Raw genomic sequence first — 23,692 nt, 5'->3', positions numbered from 1 at the left:
GGCTAGAGTTCTTAGGATCGAGGGAGTATGGGTACTTGGGTTTTCTCTGAATCTAGGAAGTCTTAGGGAATCAGTGCTGTGAATGGCATTTTGAGGATCACATGCTGCAAGAGCAATGAGAGAGAATCTGACACAGCTTTTTCCTTTCCTCTCCCATCCCCACTTCACCCACCCCCAACCCAAGAGTGCAAAAGAAATAGGAAATCTTGTTCCATATTCCCATAGGCAGGAGCAATGACTGTGCAGTTATACCAGTTTCCAACACCCCGAAGGGAGTGTGTAGAAAAACTCAAATCCACCCCCCAACCCCCTAGGCACTCCAACAAATAGACCTTTGGGGGCAAAAAATTCCTCCCCAACATCATCACCAAAAAGGGCCCCTCATTCTTCTACCTTAAACTCCATTACCCCACCCTCTCTGTGGTGGAGGCCAGTACCTGTCACCTTTGGGGGGGAGAGGGGGGAGGGAATTGCGGCTGAGAAAGGAGGTTAGCCAGACAAAGCTCAGGAGGGAGGCAGGAAGGTGACCAGAAAGATGATGGGGGCTGGGTGGACAGACCCAGGGTGGTCGGGAAGTGGAGTGCGGGAGCGGAGTAGGGGGAGGGGTAACGGCTTATCTCTCTCAGGAGGGGGGAAGCTCACTCCAAACAGCTAATGCACTGGGGTGTGAAAGCTCCTCAATTAGCACTAATGATGCAATCAGGGAGGGAGGGGAGGGACTGGGCATCTCAGTAGAGTTAGCTCTCAGGCAGACACACACACACACACACACACAGAGTGTTAAACACAAACTCATATACATTGACACCCAGAAAAGCCTCGAACTATCACAGAAAAACTACTCTAAATAATATGCGCGCGCACACCTGTAGCAGTTGCATATACATACACCAAGCCACTCACACAAGTACACTGTGTGTTCTTGTGCACCACAACCAACAGATGTGCACACAGAGCTCGTGTTCCGCTCCCTGAGTCTTCCAGATAGCCAGAAGATAGATCCCGTTACGTAGAAGCGATCACAGTGGGGATGCCTTAAAAGAGGCGCCTCCCTTACTCTGGTGAGTATAGAGGGCCAAGGAAAGACCTTGTATTAGGAAAATGGGTCGAAAGCTTTAAGTCCCCAGGGTTTCCTGGGACCCAGCCTCAAACGCAAGAACACACACCTGAACAATCCGCACCCCCTCTTCTCCCCAACCTCACACACAGGTGCTTGGGCCCCTGTCCTGAGATCGCTCGTGTCTTCACCGAGGGCCCCAGTACTCTCTCCAACACCCCCCCCCCACACACACACACACACAAACACAGGCGGGAGGATGGATAGAATGCTGAGTTAACAGCGCTGAGTATTGTCTGGGGCCTTCCTCTCCAGAAAAGGAACTCCGGCTTCCGGACCTATAACTTTAAAGTCTCCCACTTTCACCTCTATCCAAGCTAACTCGCCACCCTCGGCACCTTTACGTGACCTTTCCCTGTTATCCGCATCTCGCCCCCCCTCCCCCACTCCCAGCCCCGTTACCCGCCTCCGGCCCTGGTCCCGTTATCCGCCCGCCTCCGCTCCGTTATCCACCCTCCAGCTCTACTCCACAGACCCTGCTCGCTGCCCGGTCAGAGAGTCATACGCCGCCCTTCTGTCCCTCTCCCCCAAGCCCTCCGCCAGGTCCCCCGCGTCCCCGGGCCACAGAGCTGGGAAGGGCCAGAGCTGCCTCCGCTCAGCTTCCCAGGCCGGGGAAGGGGAGAGGGGGGGGCGGAGGTCCCGCTGTCAGTCAGCGGGAGAAGGCCGGGCCGGGCGGCCGGAGGGGGCGGTGCCGGGAAGCGGACTCGGGCCCCAGGAGGAAGGAGGCGGGGGCGGGGGCGGGGTGGAGGCGGGGGCAGCTCCGGGCCTTATAAGCAGCTGGGGGGAGCAGGGGGGGAGCAAGAGGGAGGCAAGTGTCATGCTGAATGCGCCGCCTGCGAGGGGCTGGGAGCTGGACCGGGACGGCTGGGCCATGCGCGCGGGCTGGGCGGGGGTCCGGCAGGGCGCGAGCGCAGCCGCCTCGGAGCCTGAGCGAGCCGCGAACGGGGCCGGGGGGAGAGCGGGGGCTGAGCAGAGCCGCGCCCGGAGGAGAGGGGGGCGGGAGCGGTGATGCGGCGCCGGCGGGCCGCCGTGGCCGCGGGCTTCTGCGCCTCCTTCCTGCTTGGCTCTGTCCTCAATGTGCTCTTCGTGCCGGGATCGGAGCCGCCTCGGCCAGGCCAGCCCCCCGGCCCCTCCCCACTCCGGCCCCGGGCGGACGGTGGGGGCCGACGGGGAGCTGGCGCGCCAGATCCGGGCGCGCTACGAAGAGGTGCAGCGCTACACTCGGGGGGGACCCGGGCCCGGCGCGGGCCGGCCAGAACGGCGGCGCCTCATGGACCTGGCCCGAGGCGGCCCGGGCCTGCAGCGTCCCCGGCCCCCTAGAGTTCCCCGGGCCCGAACCCCGCCCGACGGCACCCTGGTCTGGCCCCCAGCCCCTGATCCCCCGCGCCTGGGCTGTGCCGCGCTCCGCAACGTGTCCGGGGCGCAGTACGTGGGCTCGGGCTACACCAAGGCTGTGTATCGGGTCCGCCTGCCTGGCGGCGTCGCCGTGGCGCTCAAGGCCGTGGACTTTAGCGGCCACGACCTGGGCAGCTGCGTCCGAGAATTCGGGGCTCGGCGGGGTTGTTACCGGCTGGCAGCGCACAAGCTGCTCAAGGAGATGGTGCTGCTGGAGAGGCTGCGACACCCCAACGTGCTACAGGTATTGGGTCTCAGGGGGCAGGGCACCCTAGTGGACGGTGGGTACTGGAGGGGCACCTACCCAATGGACTTGGGGTTGGGGACACCCCAGCGTGCTTCGGACAGGACACCCCTAACGAGCCGTGAGCACTGGACGGTACATATGCCCAATAGACTTCCGACAAGAGATACAGCCTTTACTAACGAGGAACATACCCCAACGTACCGCAGGTAGCCAGGCGTGGGCCTGGCAGAGCTAGAATCTGGAGGAGGGGTGTAGGGTTTGCTCTGCCATGCTCCTACCTGGGGGCTGTTCCTTGGTTGCTATGTGCCCCCTCTCTGTCTGGAGCCATTAGCTTCTTGGGCTCTGATCTACCAACTCCTTGCCAGCTCTGAGATCCTTGGTAGAGGAAGTACCAGGCTACACCAGGTTTCCAGGGACTTAAGGGTTTAAGGCTATGTGCCCCACCCCCCCCAAGCAGGGTCAAAGAGCCTTGAGCTCAGGGAATGACCTGTAAACAAAGAAAATCTCAAAGAAAGCTCAATCATGATGAGGGTGCCAGCTCCCTTAATGGGGATAGCATTTGGGGGAAGAGCATGGCCTTCTTGGGACCTGAGTCCTCATCCCTCTGCCAGTGACCTTGTCAAGGCCATAAAAGTAGTCAGGTGTCAGCAGCTGGGATTGACTCTGGAAGAGCTGGGGGGGGGGGGCAATGCCACAGAAGTGACCTCAGATCACTTTCAGTTTCTACCTAAGGAGCCAAATTCCCCCCAGATTTCTGGTCCTTGTGTGGATCTGTGGGGCCCCTAAGATTTAAGGGAATTTGGGAGGGCTGAGAGAGGAAGAAATCGTGTAGCTCGGAGACTACAGGGAATTGGGGAGGGTTTATTAGAGACTTTTAGAAGCCTGCCTATGTCTGACTGGGACAGAAGCAGCAACACTGAGGGTCTTGTGTCAAGAGCTCAGGGTGCTTTGAGAGCTGAGCTTTGAGAACTCCGAGAGTACAAACAAACACCCCCAGCTCCTGTCTCCTCCCAGGGCCTGAATCAGGGTCCTTCAGGATGGGGGCGAGGAGACAGCCTGGGGTTCCAAGGATAACTGGCTGTATGTCCAAGTGGTCAGAAGAAAGGGACCCGGTCTGAGTCCTTAGCTTTGTCTTTTGTGTGCCTACCCCCAGTCAGGGGCAAGGAATAGGGGAGAGAGACCGGGAACTGGGTAAGAAACGGGGGCAAGACAGGACTGCCTTGTCTCTGACGATTAAAGGCTTTCATCCAGTCTCTCATAACCTCCGTTAGGCCCCCCTATACCATCCACTCCTCCCCGCAGGGCGTGCATCCCCCTAAAAGTCCAACCAACCTTCCCTTGTCCTCCTGCCTACCCATGGACAGAGTATAAGCTTAATAAGTGCTTATTGAATTAAATCGAGGGAACTATTTATCTCTGGCTCCTGGGGTGTTTAGGGTTGGAACAGATTCCCCAGCTGAGAAATCCCCACCCTGGGTGATTGCACAGCTCCCTGGGACACACGTGATTGCCCTTCCAAAAGGACCTGTTTTCCCCTACCTCTTCGACAGGGCTCCAGGTCGAGTCTGAGAGGGGAGCACTTGGCCCCTGAGGTTCTACCAATCCAGTTTTCCACTTAAGACACTGGAGTCTCCTCACATACACTGGAGGAAACTGAAAGGGGGGGGGAACGAGAGCCCAACTAGGATGTGGGGGAGGAAAGTAAGAGATTGATGGTATGGTTTAACTCTTGATAGGTTAGCTTTTACATGTCCCCAGAAAGCTCATCCAAAATCTCCCTTTGTCCACCTTGAGGTGTGGCCAGTTGATCGTCCACGGAATGGGGGGCTAGGTTGTTGGGTTGTTGCTGGCATTCAAGTCTGCTGCATGGCCTCTTTCATCTGGTGTGTCCCACTCCCTTAACTTCTAGGGAATCTTTTTGTAAACCCTCAGGTACAACTGGCTGGACACCGTGGCACAGGGTGTTGGTGGCAGTGTTGTTGTTCCCACATAGTTTTAGTTGAAGGAACTCTTGTTTTGAGCTTTGATCTATTTTCCTGTTACAAAGATGGATTGGGGAGAAGGGGAAAGATCAGGACATTTTTTTCTTTTCCTTTTTCTAAGAAACTTCTCTCCAACCCACCCCCACCCCACGCAAGATGACAAGAAGCTGAGTTAACCCTCTGCTCCCTTAATTTCTCTATCGTTCTTCCTTCACTTTTGGTGTTAAACTATGGGACATTTTCCCAACCCGCCTCTTAGGAAGGGGTTCTTAAACTGGGACTTTCAGGGCATCCTTGGTTAGATTTCAGGGGAGGTCTGTGAACTTCAGTGAGGGGGGAATCCCATTGTTATTTTCACTAACTTTGGGGTTCCTTTGTAATTTTATGTATTTTATGCACCTAGAAATATTCCTCTGAGAAGGGGTTCAAAGACTTTACTAGACTGCCCAAGGGATCCAAGACACAAAAAGGGTTAAGAACCCCTACTCTAAGAGGTCTAGAGGTCATAAAAGTTCAATCCAAGAACCTCCTGTCTCCATCCTCAGAGTTGACCTTTACTCCCTCTCCGTTTGGGGTTTTTCCCAAGTCTCCCATGGGGTCATACTTTTCGGCAGTTTGATTGTTCATAGGATAAAGTGATGAAGCAGGAATGGCCTATTCTAAAAGGAGATTCTACTTAGGCAGGCTGGGGGTTTGGGGTTTTTTTTTTAAACCTTTAAATTAAATTAAATCCTTAAATTATTTAATTTTAATAATTTGAAACTAAACCAAACTTTAATTGCTGACACCCCCCCCCCCCCAGGGGCTGGGAAATAAGAAAAACTCAACTATCTATAGCATATTATGGTTTACAAACCAGATCTATTGTAAAACCTATGAGGTAGTTAATAGTTATTTATTGGATGCTTACCATGTACTCTGCACTGTGCTAATCACCGGAGATACAAAGCACAGCAAAAACATAGTAAGTATTATGATCCCCGTTTTACAAAGGAGCCCACCAAAACTGAGGTGAAGTGACTTATCCAGGGTCATACTACAGGTGTGTGTTAGAGCAGAACCCAGACTGATTCCTTAAAACTGAAAAAGATTGGGAATGGAAGGTCCAATGACCAAGGGATTCCCCACCTTTCTCCCTCCCCCCTTCTCCCTTTCCCCCCACTCACTAGTTTAGCTCCGATCAGCTCTCATCTCTCTTGGGCCACACTTGCTGAAGAAGGCTAGAAGGGGGAGGAGGGGCTCCTACCACGTGACAGATGCTGCTTCAGCCCAGGGTCAGAGGGCAAAAGGCTGTCTCTCTCTCTCCCTCTCTCTCTCTCTCTCCCTCCTCCCCGGTGCCCCTGGGGCCTCAGCCCCCTGCTCCGGGTCTGTCTATGCTCTGTATCGACTCTTGCCCCTTGTCTGTGTGCCTGCCTGCCTGCTGGTCCTGGGTCTCTCCCTTTTTGGAAAGGAACAAAAGATGTGACTTAACTGGCCAGCTTCATGCTTCCTGGGGGGGAGTTTGGGGGTGGGGGGAGAAGGTTAATAGCATCTTTTTATTTTTTTCCTGAGGGGTGTTGATTAATACCTCGTTAACAGCACATTTAACGACCTCCGGGTGTTTAATAACCTTCAGAAGTTTCCCCACAAAGACTCAGATGCTGGGCAGGAAAATGAGAACCAGGCCCAGGCTGTTCACCCAACTCAAATCCCCCCTTCCCAGTGCTGTGTCTTCCCTGGCTGATTTGGGGGAGGGGGGGGGAAAGGGGGAGGGGGAACTGGTAGCTGGCCCAAGCTTCTCAGTGAAGTAGGCTCAGCTTTTCCCTTCAGGCCCAAGTGGACTCAAGATATCTAGATCTGGGGGAAAGAGGGACACAGTGATGAGAGGAACCTTGGGTTGGGCCAGAAAACTCTGGACTAGAAATAAGGAAACATGGTAGCTAATAACTGGGACTTGAGCCTAACTAGGATAGCCTCATGAGGTATGTGAGGGACTGGGGCTCTGTGCAATTGTATAACCCAGAGGATGTGTGACTGTGGTTGTGGGATTGTCGAGGAGAACCATGTATGGGATTGTGTAATGCAGCTCTGTGTGTGTGTGTGTGTGTGTGTGTGTGTGTGTGTGTGTGTGTGTGTGTGTTTTAATGCTACTAGCTATTCGATGAGGCAAGTCTGTGACTTGGGCGGGCTGTCCCACTGAGGGGGGTGCTTGTAATGGAAAGAACTCCCGGATTTGGAGTATAAGAATTACAGAACCTCAGTTGGAAAGGGACCTCAGAAGCCTTCTAGTCCAACCACCTTAAAAAAGGGTTCCCTCCAAAGCCGTTGCTTAAAGCTCTCCAGTGTTCAGGAACCAACTCCCTCTGAGGCAGTCCATTTCCTTGGGGATATCCTAAGTAGTAGGACATTTTTCTTTGTCCCAACTCCAAATCTGCCTCTTCCTATTCTATCCATGTTATTCCATTTTGCCCTCTGAAGCCAAACAAAAAAAGCTACTGAGGTGGTAGCTCCTTGTTCTTGAACACTAGATTTGAACCCTTGCTTTGTCACTTTTTATCTGATCTAAAGAACTTTGGGCAGGACACCTGTTGACCTCAGTTCCTTAACCTAGAACGTGGAGGAGGCTAAAGTGGATATCTCAGAAGTCTCTTCCCCTCTCAGATCTGCTATTGTCATGCTAAGGAACCTGAATGTTCTGCCTTTGTATTTATATTCCACAGATTCTAACGCCATTAACTAGCCACTTCAGACTCCTTGATCTGTCTGAGCCAGGCCTAATGGCCAAGTGTCTTAAGGAAGGATCCTTGCTTCCTGGGACTTGCTGGTTCCGTCATAAGAACATAAAATTTAGAGCTAGAAGGGACCTTAGAGAAGTACAGCCTCCAGGTTTTGCGGAGGAGAAAACTGAGGCCAGAGACCCAGAGATTTTCTTCCTAAATGTCCCTAATATTTCAAGGAGGCTGAATCTCAAACCTAATGTGAAATGACTATTCACTATTCAGCTCTGAAGCTGAAGTCCCCAGGGATCCAAGTGAGGATGTCCTTAACTCATCATCTCCTCCTCCTCCTGCATTTGTAGTGATCGCTACTTGGAAATATTTTGTCTCCATCACACATTCCCCTTCCCACTTCCATTAGATTCCAAAACCATTTATTAGTTCCCTACTCTGTGTTAGATCAGAGACTGTCCCTCACTCTTTTGGTCACAGGCCCTTTTGGTTCTTCTCAGAGTAATATTTTAAGATGTATAAAACAATGAATTACAAAGGAAATCAATTATATTGAAATAATTATCAAAACATATTTTTTAAAGGTCACCAACTGGAGGTAAAGAACTCTAGGGGAGGAATGGAACCCAGCAAGATGTTGGGAATAGGCGCAGGGATGTAACAAGGAGTTAGGCCGTGGGCTATAAAAGCCCTGGAATGGGGAAGACAGGGCTTTGAGTGGAAGGGTTCACTTGAGGGAAATGTGGGTGAATAGAAAAACTCATCATTCCTGCCAGGTGAGTTTAGGTTGGGTCCTTAGGTCTAGCACTGAGGATTAGAACCTCAAGGTCCAGCCTGCATGGGGGGAGGAGGGTTTAGCACCTGCTTTAAGCATCTGGCCTGGAGAAAAGATGGGAAGTCATAGAACTATTCTCCCCAAGCTGCTCAGGAAACTAAAGCCACCTGATACTCTGCTCTGACCGGTCACCCATGTCTTTCTCAGGGTTGAGGCTTTGGCATGACAGCTGGAGGGATCTGTGCAACCAGTGTTTGCTCCCTCGTGACCCCAACTCACTGTTTCTCCTCTAGCTCTATGGATATTGTTACCAGGACAGTGAGGACATCCCAGACACACTGACCACCATCACAGAGCTCGGCTCACCTGTAGAGATGATCCAGTTGCTGCAGACCTCCTGGGAGGACCGATTCCGAGTGAGTGGGCGTGAAAAAGGGGGGCCGTTAGCTACTCCCCCAGATGATTTTCCCTTAGAAGGCAGTTCTCTAGGGATAGTCTTGGCACTTTCAGCCAGAATAGGGAAAGAAGATGTTCCCTGCTGCTGGTGGCCAAAGAGATTTTTTGGTTTGGTTTGGTTTTGTGGTGTGTGTGTGTGTGTGTGTGTGCGCGCGCGCGCGCGCGCGTGTGTGTGTGTGTGTGTGTGTGTGTGTGTGTTTTGGTGGGCAATGGGCGTTAAGTGACTTGCCCAGGGTCACGCAGCTAGTAAGTGTCTGTCAAGTGTATGAGGCCAGATTGAACTCAGGTACTCCTGAATCCAGGGCTGGTGCTTTATCCACTCTGCCACCTAATTGCCTCCTGGTTTTGTTTTCTTAAAGGTAACAAAGAAAGTCTCCTGACCTCTCTACTAAATACACTCATTCTGGGCCAAAGAGGGCTGGCATCCTAGAGATAGAAGAGATCTTAAAACCATCCTCTCTTCACTTCCTTGACATACAACACTGAGGCCATTCCTATTAGGGAAAACTTCCAGAAAGTCATTTGTCCCCTCATGCTCCTGTTTCCTACCTTTCTTTCCCTCCCAACTCTACCCAATCCCCATGCCTACCTTTGGTGCGGCTAGAGCAGAGACGGAAGAGTAAGCACAGAGTGAATGGAAAGTCTGTGGTCCTTGAAGACCCTCTCCTGTGTCTCCTCAGATCTGCCTGAGCCTTGGCCGCCTGCTCCACCATCTTGCCCATTCTCCCCTGGGCTCGGTGACCCTGCTAGACTTCCGGCCTAGACAGTTTGTGCTTGTGGATGGAGAGTTGAAGGTGACTGACCTGGATGATGCCCGTGTAGATGAGACACCATGCGAAAGTTCTGGGGATTGTGTTCTCGAGTTTCCAGCCAGGAACTTCACCCTGCCCTGCTCAGCCCAAGGCTGGTGCCAGGGTATGAATGAGAAGCGGAACCTATACAATGCCTACAGGTGAGGCCCCCTGACTCCCTCACTGCTCCTCACATCCACAGTCGGCCTCTCCTCCAGAATCTGCCTCCCTGGCCCACCAAAGCTGCTTGTCAGTTACTTAGAAGCATGAAGTGGGGTGGGGAGAGGGGGGACCTATTCAGTAACTATAGGTGACTTCCTCACCCACACTGTTTTTGTTTTTGTTTTTGTTTTTTGTTTTTATGGGCAATGAGGGTTAAGTGACTTGCCTAGGATCACACAGCTAGTAAGTGTCAAGTATCTGAAGCCGGATTTGAACTCAGGTCCTCCTGAATCCAGGGTTGGTGCTTTATCCACTGCGCCACCTAGCTGTCCCCTCCTCACCCACTCTTATTCCTTGATAACCTTTTTTCTTCTTTATAGAAGTTGCTAAACTTTGCTCATTTTAAGGGTTAGAAATTTTAGGCTCTAGGGGTCCTCAAATCTATACAGATATGACCTGACACCCCAGGGCGAGGAGCACAGATATAGGTAGAGTTCCTATGAATTTAAATGAGAGAGAAAAATAATGGGAGTTTGGGGAACAGAAAGTAAAAATCAGTGCGGGTGTCAGGGATGGAAAGGAAGGAGGGGCATATCTCTGAGCAGGGCTGTGGTGGGATGGGGCTGGGGTCATGCCTCCTTTCATATCAGGGAACTGTTCCAGCCCCTGGACAGTGAGGCTAAAAATAGATCCTTGAGTTCCAAGAAAGATCATCTGATCGGAGGAGAAGCCAGACTGGAGACTTCTTAAAATAGTCTCCAGATTTGAGGGGGGCGAAGGAAGGGGAGGAAAGCAACATTGGGGAGCAGTGCCAGCATCAACACTCCCCACCAGCAGGGCCACCGTTCTCCTGGGCTCTGTGGATTTTGGCCTCAGATATTTGCCCCTTGGAAGCCACAAGCCTGGCCTAGCTCATAGAGCCTCCCTGAGTCTGGCGATTATTCTCAGGCAAGAGAGAACCAAAATCCCTCAGAGGGGACACAGTGGGGAGAATTTGGCACGAGGCATATGTCTGAACGGATTCTGTGATTTACTTCGACCCTAGTCCTGAAGGGCTGGCTTCCTCTGCAGAGGTGACTCAGTCCTTGAGTCTCCCAGGAGGAAGTCCCGGTCCCCGAAGGCCAGATTACTGACCAGCGTGCTGGTTTCTCTTTTGGCAGGTTTTTCTTCACATATCTCCTACCCCACAGTGCCCCCCCTTCCCTTCGACCACTGCTGGACAGCATCGTCAATGCCACAGGTGATGCCTTAGGAATTTCTGCCCCCTAGCTCTTCTGGGAAATCTGCCTCTTCCCTGGTGACCTCTGACTACTCCCTCCTCCGGTGTTGGATCAGTAGCACAAGTGATCCCAGATAAAATTGATGATCCCCAACAGCACTCCTAGAATTGGTAGGGTTCTTTTGTTAGAAACCTAGCCAGCCTGCCATCTCCTCCCTCCTAAATCATGCCCCAGTCTTAGTGATGAATTACTAAGGGCATGATCTCAGAAGGAGCTGTCACCTGAGGGGAAGTAAGGAGGTATGTACCCTTAGCTGTCCCTCTCTGTATTAAGAGCTTCCACTAGCCACCATCTCAAGGCGACATTCTGCCCCACAGGAGAGCTCACCTGGGGAGTCGAGCGAAACAACGGCCCAGCTAGAGAAGTTCTGCATCTCTATCGGAGTGGCGATACCTGCAGAACTCGCCTACATCCCCTAGAGCTGGTGAGTTACTACCTGTGTTAGGAGTTGGTCCAGGGCTGAGGGGAGGGTACAACATCAGAGGGGTTTGTAGAAAAGTAATTTTCAGGGACTTAATCAAAAAGCATGGCGTTGGCAGGGAGGAGTTGGTAAGGCTGGGGGTCAGAATTGGAGGGAAATGTAGATGACCACATTGTGCCTATGGAAGGGAAGCGAGAGGCACGTGCAAGGCTCTGTCGGAGGGCATAATGAGCATTGGCCTATCCAATGGCTGTTTACTGGGTTGACTTTTGATATCCATATGTCTGCCACTGGCCAGAGTAGGGAACAAGACTCCTTCTCTGCAGCAACCAGATAGACTCATTAGTAGGGGAAGTCCCTTATCCCCCAAGTCTTAGTCTCTGGAGCTAAAACCCTGGGCTAGCAGGGAGTGAACCCTCTTAGATGAGAATCAATGAAGATCCAAGTGCCTCCACAGGTGAAAAAAAAAAAAATCTAAGCACTGTAACCTTGGACCTGTAATCACACCTGGTCAAAGGCTCAGCTAGACCTGTCTCTCACCACTCCCTTCCCCACACCCTCCAAGAAATCAGGCTTGGGGTCTATTTGGAAGGACAGATTGGGTCATGGGCCTCAGCTGCAGGCCCAGGTACTGGTTCCCCCCCAAATCCCCTGAATGTTTGGCCAGGGCTACATGGAACAGGGAGCAACATTCTGGGACCCCTGGCCCTGTCTAAGGATGGCAGAGGGGGGAGGGGCTCATTAGCCCTGTAAATAAACTTTAACGGAGGTGAACAATAGCTAGCTCCTGTCCCCGGGGGACCTCAGTTTATGGGGCTGTAAATCACAGAAAAGAACCCTGGACTTTGGTCGCGTCCCCTCCCTGGAGGAAGGAGAGTTAGGCCAAGAAAGAGAGAAAAGGGAGGAGTTAAGAAGTTTCTAACTCACAGATTCCAGAAATGGGATCCGCCTAGCCAAGATCCCTTCCAGCTCTGAGAGAGAGGAAAAATCTCCCTGCATTATTAGTATCATCATAGAGCTTTCTGAAGACAAACCTAGAGGCAGCTGAGGAGATGAGCATCTCTGAGCCTCAGTTTTTCTTTGCACCAAGATTCTAACACATGCACCTTTGTCAAATGCCCATACTGTTATTTCAAAAATAAATGAGGGGACAGCTAGGTGGCACGGTGGATAGAGCCCCAGCCCTGGAGTCAGGAATACCTGAGTTCAAATCCAGCCTCAGACACTTAACACTTACTAGCTGTGTGACCCTGGGCAAGTCACTTAACCCCAATTGCCTCACTTAAAAAAAAATAATAAATGTGGATGAGCCTGTTTTGCCCATTATTTATATGTTTCCTGATTTCGAAATTCTTGGCCATCCTCCTGATCTTTTGGACCATCCTGGAACCACCTCCCTGGTTACTTTACTGATAATCTGGCCTGGAGCCCAAAGTTCAGGCCGCCCCAGAAAGTTGTGGGGTGGGAGGAGAGAGGGCAGGCCCCAAACATCCTAAATAATTTACCCTCAGCCACAAATCCATCAGCCCTCAGGACAGAGTGGGGACCTGTATCCAGCTGACTCAGCTTGTGTATGGATGTCCCTTCATGTGTGTGTGTGTGTGTGTGTGAGCCATCTTGTGTTACTGTGACTGTGCTGTCAACCCCGAGGGTGTGGGGGACTGCAGCCATTGATTGCTTTGTTTATTGGTTCCCAACATCCCAAGTCTGGACATTGAAGGAGTTTTGACCTTTCTGTGACTTGACTTTATGGCTAAACCCCCAGCCTGGATTCAACAGAGATTCAGATGCTGTCATCCCTGCCCTGGGGAGAAGGCTGTAGTTTGGCCTCAGTTTTCCAGCCTGGACACAAGTTTTTTCCCCTTCTTTCTTCATCTTAAGTGCAGGGAAACAGACTGTGCCCTTGGCTTTTGGGCTTATTCATGCCCAAGAATTGACATGGTGTTAGATAGGAGCAGTGAAGGGAGCAGGTGGACCTCTTCTCCAGAGTGATGAGCCTCCTGAGTGCTTCCTCTTTCTTCTCCTCCCCTTTCTCTTCCCCCTCCTTCCCCCCTCCCTTCTGCCTCCTCCTCTATAGGTCTTCTTTCCTTATGTCTTTCTAAGGCTTCTATCATTCTTCCCTGGGACAGGGTTGTATAGTGGAAAGAGCATGAGATTTGGAGTCAGGGGACATAGGTTCTAAACTTGCCTCTCACTTCCTATAGGTATGACTGACAAAATTAGTTTTTCCCAGACCCCAGTTTGTACATCTTTAAAACAAAGATCTTAAACTATATGATACATAAGATCTTGCCACCTCTAAATCCTATGATCCTAATTCAACTCAATAAACATTTATTAAGTGATGGGCCAGGAGTTGTGCTAAGCTCCCGGGATATAAATAAGAAGCTAGTCCCTGTCCTCAAGGAGCTTACAATCTAAAGAGGGAAGAGAGCACACAAAAGGGAAGTTGAAGGGGGTGTTACACACCAGAGGGGGGTTTAATATCCCACAGATAAGAAGCCAGGTTTGGATGGTGCTGGGAAATGGAGTTACTGGGAAGGTTGTGAGCCTTCTATAAATGAAGGCTTTGGATGGAGGTTCATGCTCCAATCCATGAGCCCTCCAAACAGAGGGGAGAGGAAGCTAAAGGGGAGTTGAGAAGGTGTTGGGTATCTTCAGGTGATGAGCTTATCCTGAGTGAGGGAGGTGATGGGGGATGCAGCATAGAATTCCATGGAGCTGAAGCCAAGCAGACCTGCTGATGGGAATGCTTATAAATGCTTATCCTAGAGTACCGGCGGGTCCCCGACACGACAATCCCACAAGAGAATTACCATTGCTGGCCTTCATATCACCATGGCGGTTGTCTCCTCTCTGTGTTCAGCCTGTCTGAGGCCATGGATGTCTGTGAAAGTCATTCCCAGTGCCGGGCCTTTGTGCTCACCAACCAGACTACCTGGACAGGTAAGGCTGGCAGCAAATTCAGTTCAATTCTGCAAACGCTTATTAAGCACCAACTATATACAAAGGACTGTGTGAGGCACTAGGGAGATGACAAAAATGGTGGTCCGTGTCTTTGTGAAGTTTATTCTGCTGGGGTTTGGGGAAAGGGAGGGGATATAACGTAAGACACAGAAAAGGCAATGTAGGACAGTGAGGAAAAACGTGGTCCTGGAGTCTGGGGACCTAGGTTCAAATCCTACTTTTGATACTTATTGTGACTATAGGCAACTCACTTAACGTCTCTACACCTCTTTTCCCTCTTCTGTACAATGAATGAAGTTCCTTTGAGCTCTAGATCTATGATCCTAGGAGTAAATATACAGTAAATTGAGAAGGAACAGAGTACTAACAACTGGGAGAATCAGGGAAGGCTTTTCAAAGGAGACACCTGAGTGGAACCTTGGAGGAATCAGAGAATTCTGGGAGGTAGAGATGAAGAGGGAATGTATCCCCCCCCTCCCCCCAACTCCTGCAGATGCAAAGGGGAAGATTGTTAAGTTTGGCCTCTTTTTCTGGGGTGGGGGTGGGGGGGCCAGTCAACAAGCTTTTATTAAGCACCTATTATGTGCAAGGTCCTGTGTTAAGAACCAGGATACCAAAGAAAGGCAAAAACCAATCCCTATCCTCCCAGAGCTCAAACCATAGGCAAACAACTGTGTACAGACAAGCTATGAAAGACATTATGGGAAAGGTATTTCCCTCCCTCTTCCTCCCCTCCCCCAGTCCGATGGAAATATAGAACTTCCCTCCCTCTTTCTCAGTCTGTCTCATCCCCATTTCTGCCCTTGCCCTTCAGGTCGACAGCTTGTCTTCTTCAAAACTGGTTGGAGCCAGATAGTCTCAGATCCTAACAAGATCACCTACGTGAGGGCGTCTGCTTGACCTGCCTGAGGGCTTAACTGACCTTGGCCATCAGCCCCAGAGCTGACAGTGGGTGGGGAGGACATCATGGAGCAGACCTAAACGACCAGGACACACGTGCAATAAATCAAAATGTAAAAATGTGAGTTGAACAGGCTGGCGGCGATCTCTGCCAGGAACCCTGTGCACAGACTGTCGGGGGGTGGGGAGAGAGACCCAGGCAATCCTGGACCGACCCTTTGGGGCCGAAATCATGGGGATAGGCTGGCCGGCTAGGACCTTGGGAGAGAGCCTTCTCCCTTTGCTGAGACAATCCGCTGGGTGGCTCTGTTCCCCCAATGTTGCCATGGTGTCACAGTCACTGCCTTTATAACCCAAGAATGTAGGTGGAGGCCATGCTGCTTCCCCCCACTACCCTCCCCCACCCTCCAACTGGTTGCCCCACAGCGGGGTTGTGTGTGGACAATCAGCCACCTCACTTGCTCTCTGTGAATTGAGATTTGGCCTTGAGAGGTGGGCCATAACTAAATATGTATGTGAGCTATTTCCTAAGGGGATGCTGTGGGAGCCCTCTATGACCTCATGAGGTTAGGGATGGGGGAGACATACCAGTATGAGCCGAAATGTGGGGGGGGGTTGGGGAACAGGGAACGGGGAACGGGGTTGCAGCATGAGCCACAAGCCAGGATGTGGGACCAGAGCCTGCCTCATTTTGCTTTCAGTGAAAGTAGCAGGGCAGCAATGCCCAGGCTCTCCCTGTCTTGGAGTTTGTACATCCAGAAGCTTTTGTACTTCTTGTTAATTAAATTGTTTATTTTTGTAAGAAAAAAAAAATAAAAATAAAACAAGATGATGTAGGTGTTTCTTTGGAAGTTGTGATCTTCCCCCACCTACTTTTCTCCATTCTGTCTTCAAGGGGGGGAAGAGGGCAAAACATCACTGACGAAACCTGCCCTGGGCAAATCTGCAGACCATCCACATTTCATCTCCAGCTTCCCCTTTCAGTGCCTGGCACCTCCTATACTGCTAGGCATGGGGACGCAAAGATTTAAAAAAAAAAACAGTCCTTGATCTCAGGGAGCCCATATTCCATTGGGAGAGACAGCGTATACACATCTAAGTATGGACAGATGAAATACAGAGTAATTAAATGCAAGGCATTTTGAGAGGGCGCTAACAGTTGTACGAATCAAGCAAAGGCTCTTTGGAGAAGGTGCTACTTGAGCTGTGTCTTGAAGGATGGGATATAGTTTGTGACCAGAAGGTCAGGAGGAAATGCATTCTAGGCACGAGAGACAGGCGATTCTAAGGACTAGGAGATTGTCTGATGTGAGAAGAGGGAGAACAGCTTGGCTAGATAGAAGAGTATAGAAGGGAGACCAGTGTACAATGAGGCTGTAAAGATGATTAAAGACAGGTTGTGAATGACTTTGAAAACCAGACAGTGGACAGAACACTCAAGAGTCAGGAAGGTAAAGAAAGTTCAGATCCTACCTCGGACAAGCAGTCAATAAACATTAAACATCTACTATGTGGCAGGTACTATGCTGGGGGTACAAAGAAAGGCAAAAGACTTTCCCTGCTTTTAGGGAGCTCATAGACTACTGGGGAAGATGACATGCAAACTGCTATAAAAAACAAGCCCATGGAAGGTAACAAGTTCACCAAGTGGTTTCCCAGTCTGTTTTCTCATTTGTGAAATAGAAATAATAACGGCACCTACCTCCCAGGGTTGTCATGAGAATCCAATCAGAGTATATGTAAAGTGCTTTGTAAACTCTAACGCATCAGAGAAATACTAGCTAATTTTTTTCCCCTAGAGGCTATAGGGAACCCCTAGAGTTTATTGAGTAGGGGAATAATATATACTGAGGCCTGCAGTTAAGGAAATCCATTCTTCTAGTTGTGTGCAGATAGGCAAGGCAGAGAGATCAGTTAGGGAGCTATTGAAATAGTCTACTTGTGGGGCAGCTAGGTGGCGCAGTGGTTAAAGCACAGGCCCTGGAGTCAGGAGGACCTGAGTTCAAATTCAGCATTAGACACTTGACACTTACTAGCTGTGTGACCCTGGGCAAGTCACTTAACCCCCGTTGCCTGCAAAAAAACAAAAACAAAACAAACCAAAAAGAAATAGTCTACTTGTGGAGAGGTGGGGAGCACCTGACCTGGGGTGCTGGTCATATAAGTAGAGAAAAAAATGTTGAATGTGTAAGAGATGTTAAGAAAAATAAAGATTTGGGGGCAGCTAGGTGGCGCAGTGGATAAAGTACCAGCCCTGGATTTAGAAGGACCTGATTTAAAATCAGACACTTGACCTTTACTAACTGTGTGACCCTGGGCAAGTCACTTAATCCTCATGCACCACCCCACCCCCCAAAAAAGATTTGACAGTTAATGGGATATATGGTTGAGAGGGTGGGAGGAGTCAAGGTTAATTCCAAGGGGTCAAACCTGGGTGGCTGGGAAGACAGTGGTTCCAACAACAGAAACTGCGAAGGTCAGAAAAGGGTTGGGTTTGGGCAGAACTGGAGCAGTAGGGATACAGGCAAGACCTAAAGGTATCTTCCTTATGGTGAGACACTGGAAGGAAGACCTAAGGTGGGTATGTGGTAGAAGAACAAGACTTTTCCTTCAAACAAATCCTCATGGAGTGACTTCACTCAGGTACTTTTTTAAATGCTGAGGATGTACAAGATTAATCCCTCACTGCCCTCTCCAGCAGACAATTCACACCTCAGACCCCCCTTCCAGAGACTGAAAAAGGTTCAGTTTTTTACCCCTGAAAAGTCTTGAATTTTCTAAATTTTTCCCTTGTCTCCCAGGGAGGGGATCCAAGATATACAGAGAAGGGAAACACCGCCATGGGAAACTTAGCTCTATGGGAGGGGAAAAGTGGGATAAGGGGAATTGGAGGATGTACAATTATTCTTTTCAAAATCAACCATTTATAGCCCCCACAGTCAGGATCAAGGGCTTCTAGGGACAACATGCTGTTCCAGTGTGAGCCTCCTCCCTGACCCCACCCCCACCCCAATGACAAAGACTTGGAGGGAAGGGCCCTTGTTTTGGGTTCTGTCTCTGGTGTTAATGTGTGATGCTGGACAAGTGACTCCATCTTTTTGAGAGTAGTTTCTTCATCTGTGAAAGGGAGACAATGGGTAGTGACACCTACCTTACAGATGTTAGTGGTCAATCTTGCTAGCTTAAGAAAGGGGGAGGGGACTCAATGAAGCAGGGGCACCAGGGAGCAGAGGGCCACGTTCTAGGCAATGGAGAGGAAAGAGGGAGGGTACCCATCCCTGATCCCTGACCACTGATGAGAGCTAGAGCAGGACTGGACCTGTCAGGAGCCTTTCCCCAAGAGCACTTGGTATAGACTGAAGGAAAATGAGGATCTGCTGAAAGTCATCTAAGAAAGGGAACAGGAAGTCTAGAATACAAATCTGCTATTACAGAGGGTTTGCAATCAGCATTGTCAGAAGGAGTAACACCACCAAGGAAATCACAGGTCCTTGACATTAGCATCCTTAACATATTATATATCATCACAAAAAAAGGAGGTGGAACTCGGTTAGAGAACAGGAGTAAGGGGTAATAAGGGGACAATCTGGATGTTGCCCAGCTATGAAGCCACAGGAAAGCCCTCCCCATCGCAGTATGATTTACTGGAAAAGATAGCCCTGCTCCTTCTTACCTGTGGGACTTTGAACAAGTCACTCATTGTCTCTGGGATTTGGTTTTCTCATCTGATAAAATGGTGGTTTGGGGCTAGATAAATTAATCATACAGTTAGAGCTAGAAAGCACCTTAAAACTGACTTAATCCAATATTTTAAATTTATATATGAAGAAAGTAAGGCCCAGAGAAGTTGTGACTTGCCCAAGGTCACACAGGTATTAAGTGACAAAGTTGAAACTGAATCCAAAGCCCGCACTTTTCCCACGCAGCCCTGCTACAGGTTCTAAGTGGCAAAGGTGAAGACAGAGAATTCCAGGAATGTGCAACGGTCTGGAGGTGGGAAATAGAACTAGAAATAGACAAGTTTGACTGAAGCCAAAATATGTGATGGGAGTAAAGTATAATCACTCTGCTCCAAGAGTTTAGCCAGTTTATGAAGAGATTTACATTTTTCAACCAAAAACGTTGTATTTTATCTTAGAGATGGTAGGAAACCAGTGAAACTTCTTCAGCAGAAGAGTAACATGATTAGACTTATACTTTAGGAATGAATGAATAAATGAATGCGAATTCTATTACTTAGCTATATAGAACTGTATAATCCTCTTTAAACATATATATAATATATATGATATATATCTATATCTATAGATATATATACCCTGAGCAAATCTAGTAGGGTTTTTTTTTGGGGGGGCAGGGCAATGGGGGTTAAGTGACTTGCCCAGGGTCATACAGCTAGTAAGTGTTAAGTGTCTGAGGCCAGATTTGAACTCAGGTCCTTCTGAATCCAGGACTGGTGCTTTATCCACTGTGCCTTTTAGCTGCCTCCAATCTAGTAGTTTTTTGACTGGTCTTTTTGATACTGTTGATCCAGTATTGTACTTCTCAAAGGCAACATGGTAGGTTTGAAATTTGGCTCCTGTGTGTTCTTGGGAAACTCATGTAATCTTCCTGGGCCTTGATTTCCTTACCTGGATAATGAGGAGTTGGGCTAGATGATCTGTAAGACAGTTTTCATCGCTATGTTCTATGAAAAGTCTCTCGGGGCTAAAAAAAGAGCCTGCCCCAGACAGCAGCCAAGGATCCTTCCTTAGCTTGGATTCCTAGACTTACTCCTTTCTTGGGTAATCTTTACTGGAGTTGCCTATTGTGCATAAATCAGAGGTTCCCCCCAAACCAAAGACTGCCACTAATTTCTAGCACAGTACCAGGCACACAGTAGACACAATAAATGTTTATTGATTGATTGATCAACTCGTCTTTCCTTAGGGAAATGAGAAATCCCTCAACGTCCCTTTTTTATATCAGTCATTTGGAAACAAGATAGGTTCAAGGGAACTCTTGGCTAATTTCAGGTCAGGCCTACAGGAAGCAGGAAACAGAAATAAAATAAACTCTGAACAAAACAAAATGTTCAGAGCTCAGGGACAGGCCTGGCGACATTAGCAACATCCCAAGGCGTTGTGCTGTCTCTCTCCTCCCACCTCCTTCAACCACTGGTGCCAAAAGCTCAGTCAGTCTTTCTCTTCATAAGCTGACAAGTTTAAGAGATAGACAGGTCCCCAGCCCCTACTCCCTTTCAATTCAAATATCACTTCCCCCCAAAACCTTCCCTGAGCCTCTCCATAGACATTAATAACCTTTCTCCTCTCGAACATCATATCATTGAACTTTGTATGCACTGCTCTAACCTCCTTATGGATTATTGTCTATATTACAGTTTTAAGTGTTTGTGTCACATACTCTGACTAGATTATAAATTCCATGAAGAAAAAGATTATGTTGTGTCTCCCATACTGAGGCAACTAGGTGGCTTAGTGGATAGAGCACTGGACCTTGAGTCAGGAAGACCTGAATTCAAATTCAACCTCAGATACTTATTAGCTATGTGAACCAGGACAAGTCACCTAACTTCTGTCTACCTCAGTTTCTTCAACTATAAAATGGGGATAATAATAGCACCTACCTCCCAGGGTTGTTGTATAAAGATCAAATAAGATAATATTTTTTAAGTACTTAGCTCAGTGCCCAGGACTCAGTAGATGCTTAAATAAACGCTGATTTCCTTTGTTCCCCAGTGTCTAAGCATTTATAAAGTAGATGCTTACTAAATGTTTATTGATTGATGTATAGTGGTTGATATGCCTTTAACTTTTAGCCTTACATATGGTCATACATGGCCTTTGAAGCTTGCACTGACCAGCCCTTTGGATCAATTCATAGGATCACATATTTAGAGCTGGAAAGGACTTCAGAAGCCAACTAATCCAACCCTCTCATTTTACTGATGAGGAAACTGAGTCGCAAAGAGGGAAAGTGAATTGACCAAGGTCACATGGGTACTAAATGACAGAGTTGGTAGATGGCTTCTAAGGTCTCTTCCAGTTCTAAATATATGATGCTATGAACTCAAGTCCTTTGACTCCAAATCCAGGGTTCTTTCTGCCATACCATTGCTTCCAATTCAATTCAGTGAACATTTATATACAGTGCCACTCTTGGAGTCAGGAAGATGTGAGTTCAAATCTGGCCTCAGACACTTACCAGCTGCGTACCCCTGGGCAAGTCACTTTACCCTTTCTTCATCTATAAAATAAGCTAGAGAAAGAAATGGCAAACTCTTCCAGTACCCTTGCCAAGAAAACCCCAAATGGGGTCACAGAGAGTCAGACACAACTGAACAACAATAAATGTTCGTGAAAGGTCCTGGTGAGACAAAGACCAAAAGAAGAGGCCCAGTCTTCAAGGAGCTGACATGCTCCTGGAAATTACTGTTTTTCCCTCCTTTTTTCTCCAACTCAGAGCAAAAAGACATTAGAAACAGAATGTGTTCTACCAACAGTATTAGAGATCCTTTTCCTTGAAGGATGTAACCATCAGCAATAACCCCTTTAGCCACAGGCTCTCCAGGAATCTACTAAGATGAAGGGAGGTCCTTCCGTGTGATGCTCCTGCTAAAAGACTAATTTTGTTAATATTCACGAATAGATTAGATAATGGATCAATAAACCAAATGGGTAATCAAGTGTTTTCATCACTCAGCAGGATCTGTTTCTAGACAACATTATCTACTGTTCCTATCTGTACTCATTTGTTTAAGGTAAACACAATATGTCTGGAACAGTGGTTCCATCCACTATTATTTTCTCCTGGCTGCCAAAAAAAGCTAATGCTATCGTGGTTTTTAAATCTCTGATTGTCTGATGGATTAAGTGCCAGCTTCTCATAGGAGTTTCCCATGAATGTTGCTCCCTCTGATAATCCCTCCAATTTATCTATTTTTTTTTTTTGGTGAGGCAATTGGGGTTATATGACTTGCCCAGGGTCACACAGCCAGTAAGTGTTAAGTGTCTGAGGTCAGATTTGAACTCAGGTCCTCCTGAATCCAGGGCCGGTGCTCTATCCACTGCGCCATCTAGCTGCCCCCAATTTATCTATTTATTTACATCTTGTTCCTATGTTGTTCTTTACATATTGTCTTCCCCATTAGACTGTGAGCTCCTTGAGAAAACGGACCATCTTTTGCCTTTCTTAGCAGTGCCTGACACATAGTAGGCACTAATGCTTGTTCTTGTTCTTAACTGTTGAAGAGAACACTTAGATCATGATAACAGGACAGTCACGTGGAAAAGCAATTAGACTCATTCTACTTCACTTAGGACCAGAGGGTGGAAGTTAGGCAACTAGGCAGCACAGTAGAGAAAAGTGCAAGGCCTGGATTCAGGCCTAGACCTGGGTTCAACTTCTGCCTCAGACACTTACTGACAGTGTGACCCAAACCAGTCATTTAATCTCTGTCTGTCTCGGTTTCCTTATCTGTGAAATTGGAACAATAAGAGCATCTCCCTCAAGATTGTTGTGTGAGAATCAAATGAGAGACCATTTGTAAAGTACTTTTCAAACCTTAAATATAAATTATATAAATTTTAGCTATTTTTCTTATTAAGTTGCAGAAAGACAAATATCAGGGGCAGCTAGGTGGCACAATGGATTAAGCTGGCCCTGGATTCAGGAGGACCTGAGGTCAAATCTGGCCTCAGACACTTGATACTTGCTAGCTGTGTTACCCTGGACAAGTCACTTAACCCTCATTGCCCTGCAAAAAAAAGAAAAAAGACAAATATCACCTAGAAATAACTTTAATGCTGGTGGTTGTGAGTGTGGTGTGTGCATTTGGTGGCTAATATTCATCACTGCCCTTTCCTCCTTAAAAGCCTCCTCTCAGACTTTAATCAGATCCTGTTACAACAATTAGCTCTGGTTTTTAGGCTGGGGTGATATAATGGCTCCTCAGGTTCACATGGTGCCTCCCTCTGCTGGAGGATGTCCATTCAGATGGAGATAGTCACTGGTCATGGTGGCACACACCTATTATCTCTGTTACGGGGGAGGCTGAGGCTGGTGGATTGCTTTAGCTCAGGAGTTCTGAGCTGCGTTAAGGCTAAAACTAACTGGGTGTCTATTAAGTCTGAGACTAATACAGTGAGCCACACAGAGCGGGAGACCACCAGGCTGTCTAAGGAGGGGTGACTTGGCACAGGTAAGAACCAGAATGTGTCAATCAACAATGGGATCAGAACATGTGTGGCCAATGTACTTTCATCCTAGGCAAGAAAAGGAGACCCAGTGCCAATAAATATATACATATATTTTTTTTTAAAGATGGAGACAGTCCCAGCTCTCTCCCAAAGCTAAGAAGGGGAACAGTTGTCCCTCTGAGCTACCCAAATGCCAGTCTGTTCACAAACCCCAATAACATTCAACAGAGCTTTATAACCATTAGAAATGTTTAAAATTAGAATGAGTTAGCTCAGGACATAGTGAGAGCCTT

At 48.6% G+C, this 23,692-nt stretch overlaps 1 protein-coding gene across 1 annotated transcript; it reads left to right on the top strand.

Annotated features, from left to right (window-relative positions):
- Positions 1–1,930: 1,930 nt before the first annotated feature.
- PKDCC (protein kinase domain containing, cytoplasmic) lies at positions 1,931–16,030 on the top strand. The gene is given in 9 exon segments (XM_043989873.1): positions 1,931–2,253; positions 2,255–2,756; positions 8,518–8,640; positions 9,361–9,632; positions 10,794–10,873; positions 11,231–11,299; positions 11,302–11,337; positions 14,107–14,280; positions 15,116–16,030. Coding segments are annotated over 9 exon segments (1,470 nt in total). The 5' UTR covers positions 1,931–2,125; the 3' UTR covers positions 15,202–16,030.
- The last annotated feature ends 7,662 nt before the right edge of the window (positions 16,031–23,692 follow it).

The sequence above is a fragment of the Dromiciops gliroides genome, chromosome 2 (assembly GCF_019393635.1).
Source record: "Dromiciops gliroides isolate mDroGli1 chromosome 2, mDroGli1.pri, whole genome shotgun sequence".
Classification (NCBI taxonomy): domain Eukaryota; kingdom Metazoa; phylum Chordata; class Mammalia; order Microbiotheria; family Microbiotheriidae; genus Dromiciops; species Dromiciops gliroides.
This window is presented reverse-complemented; position numbering and strand designations above follow the sequence as displayed.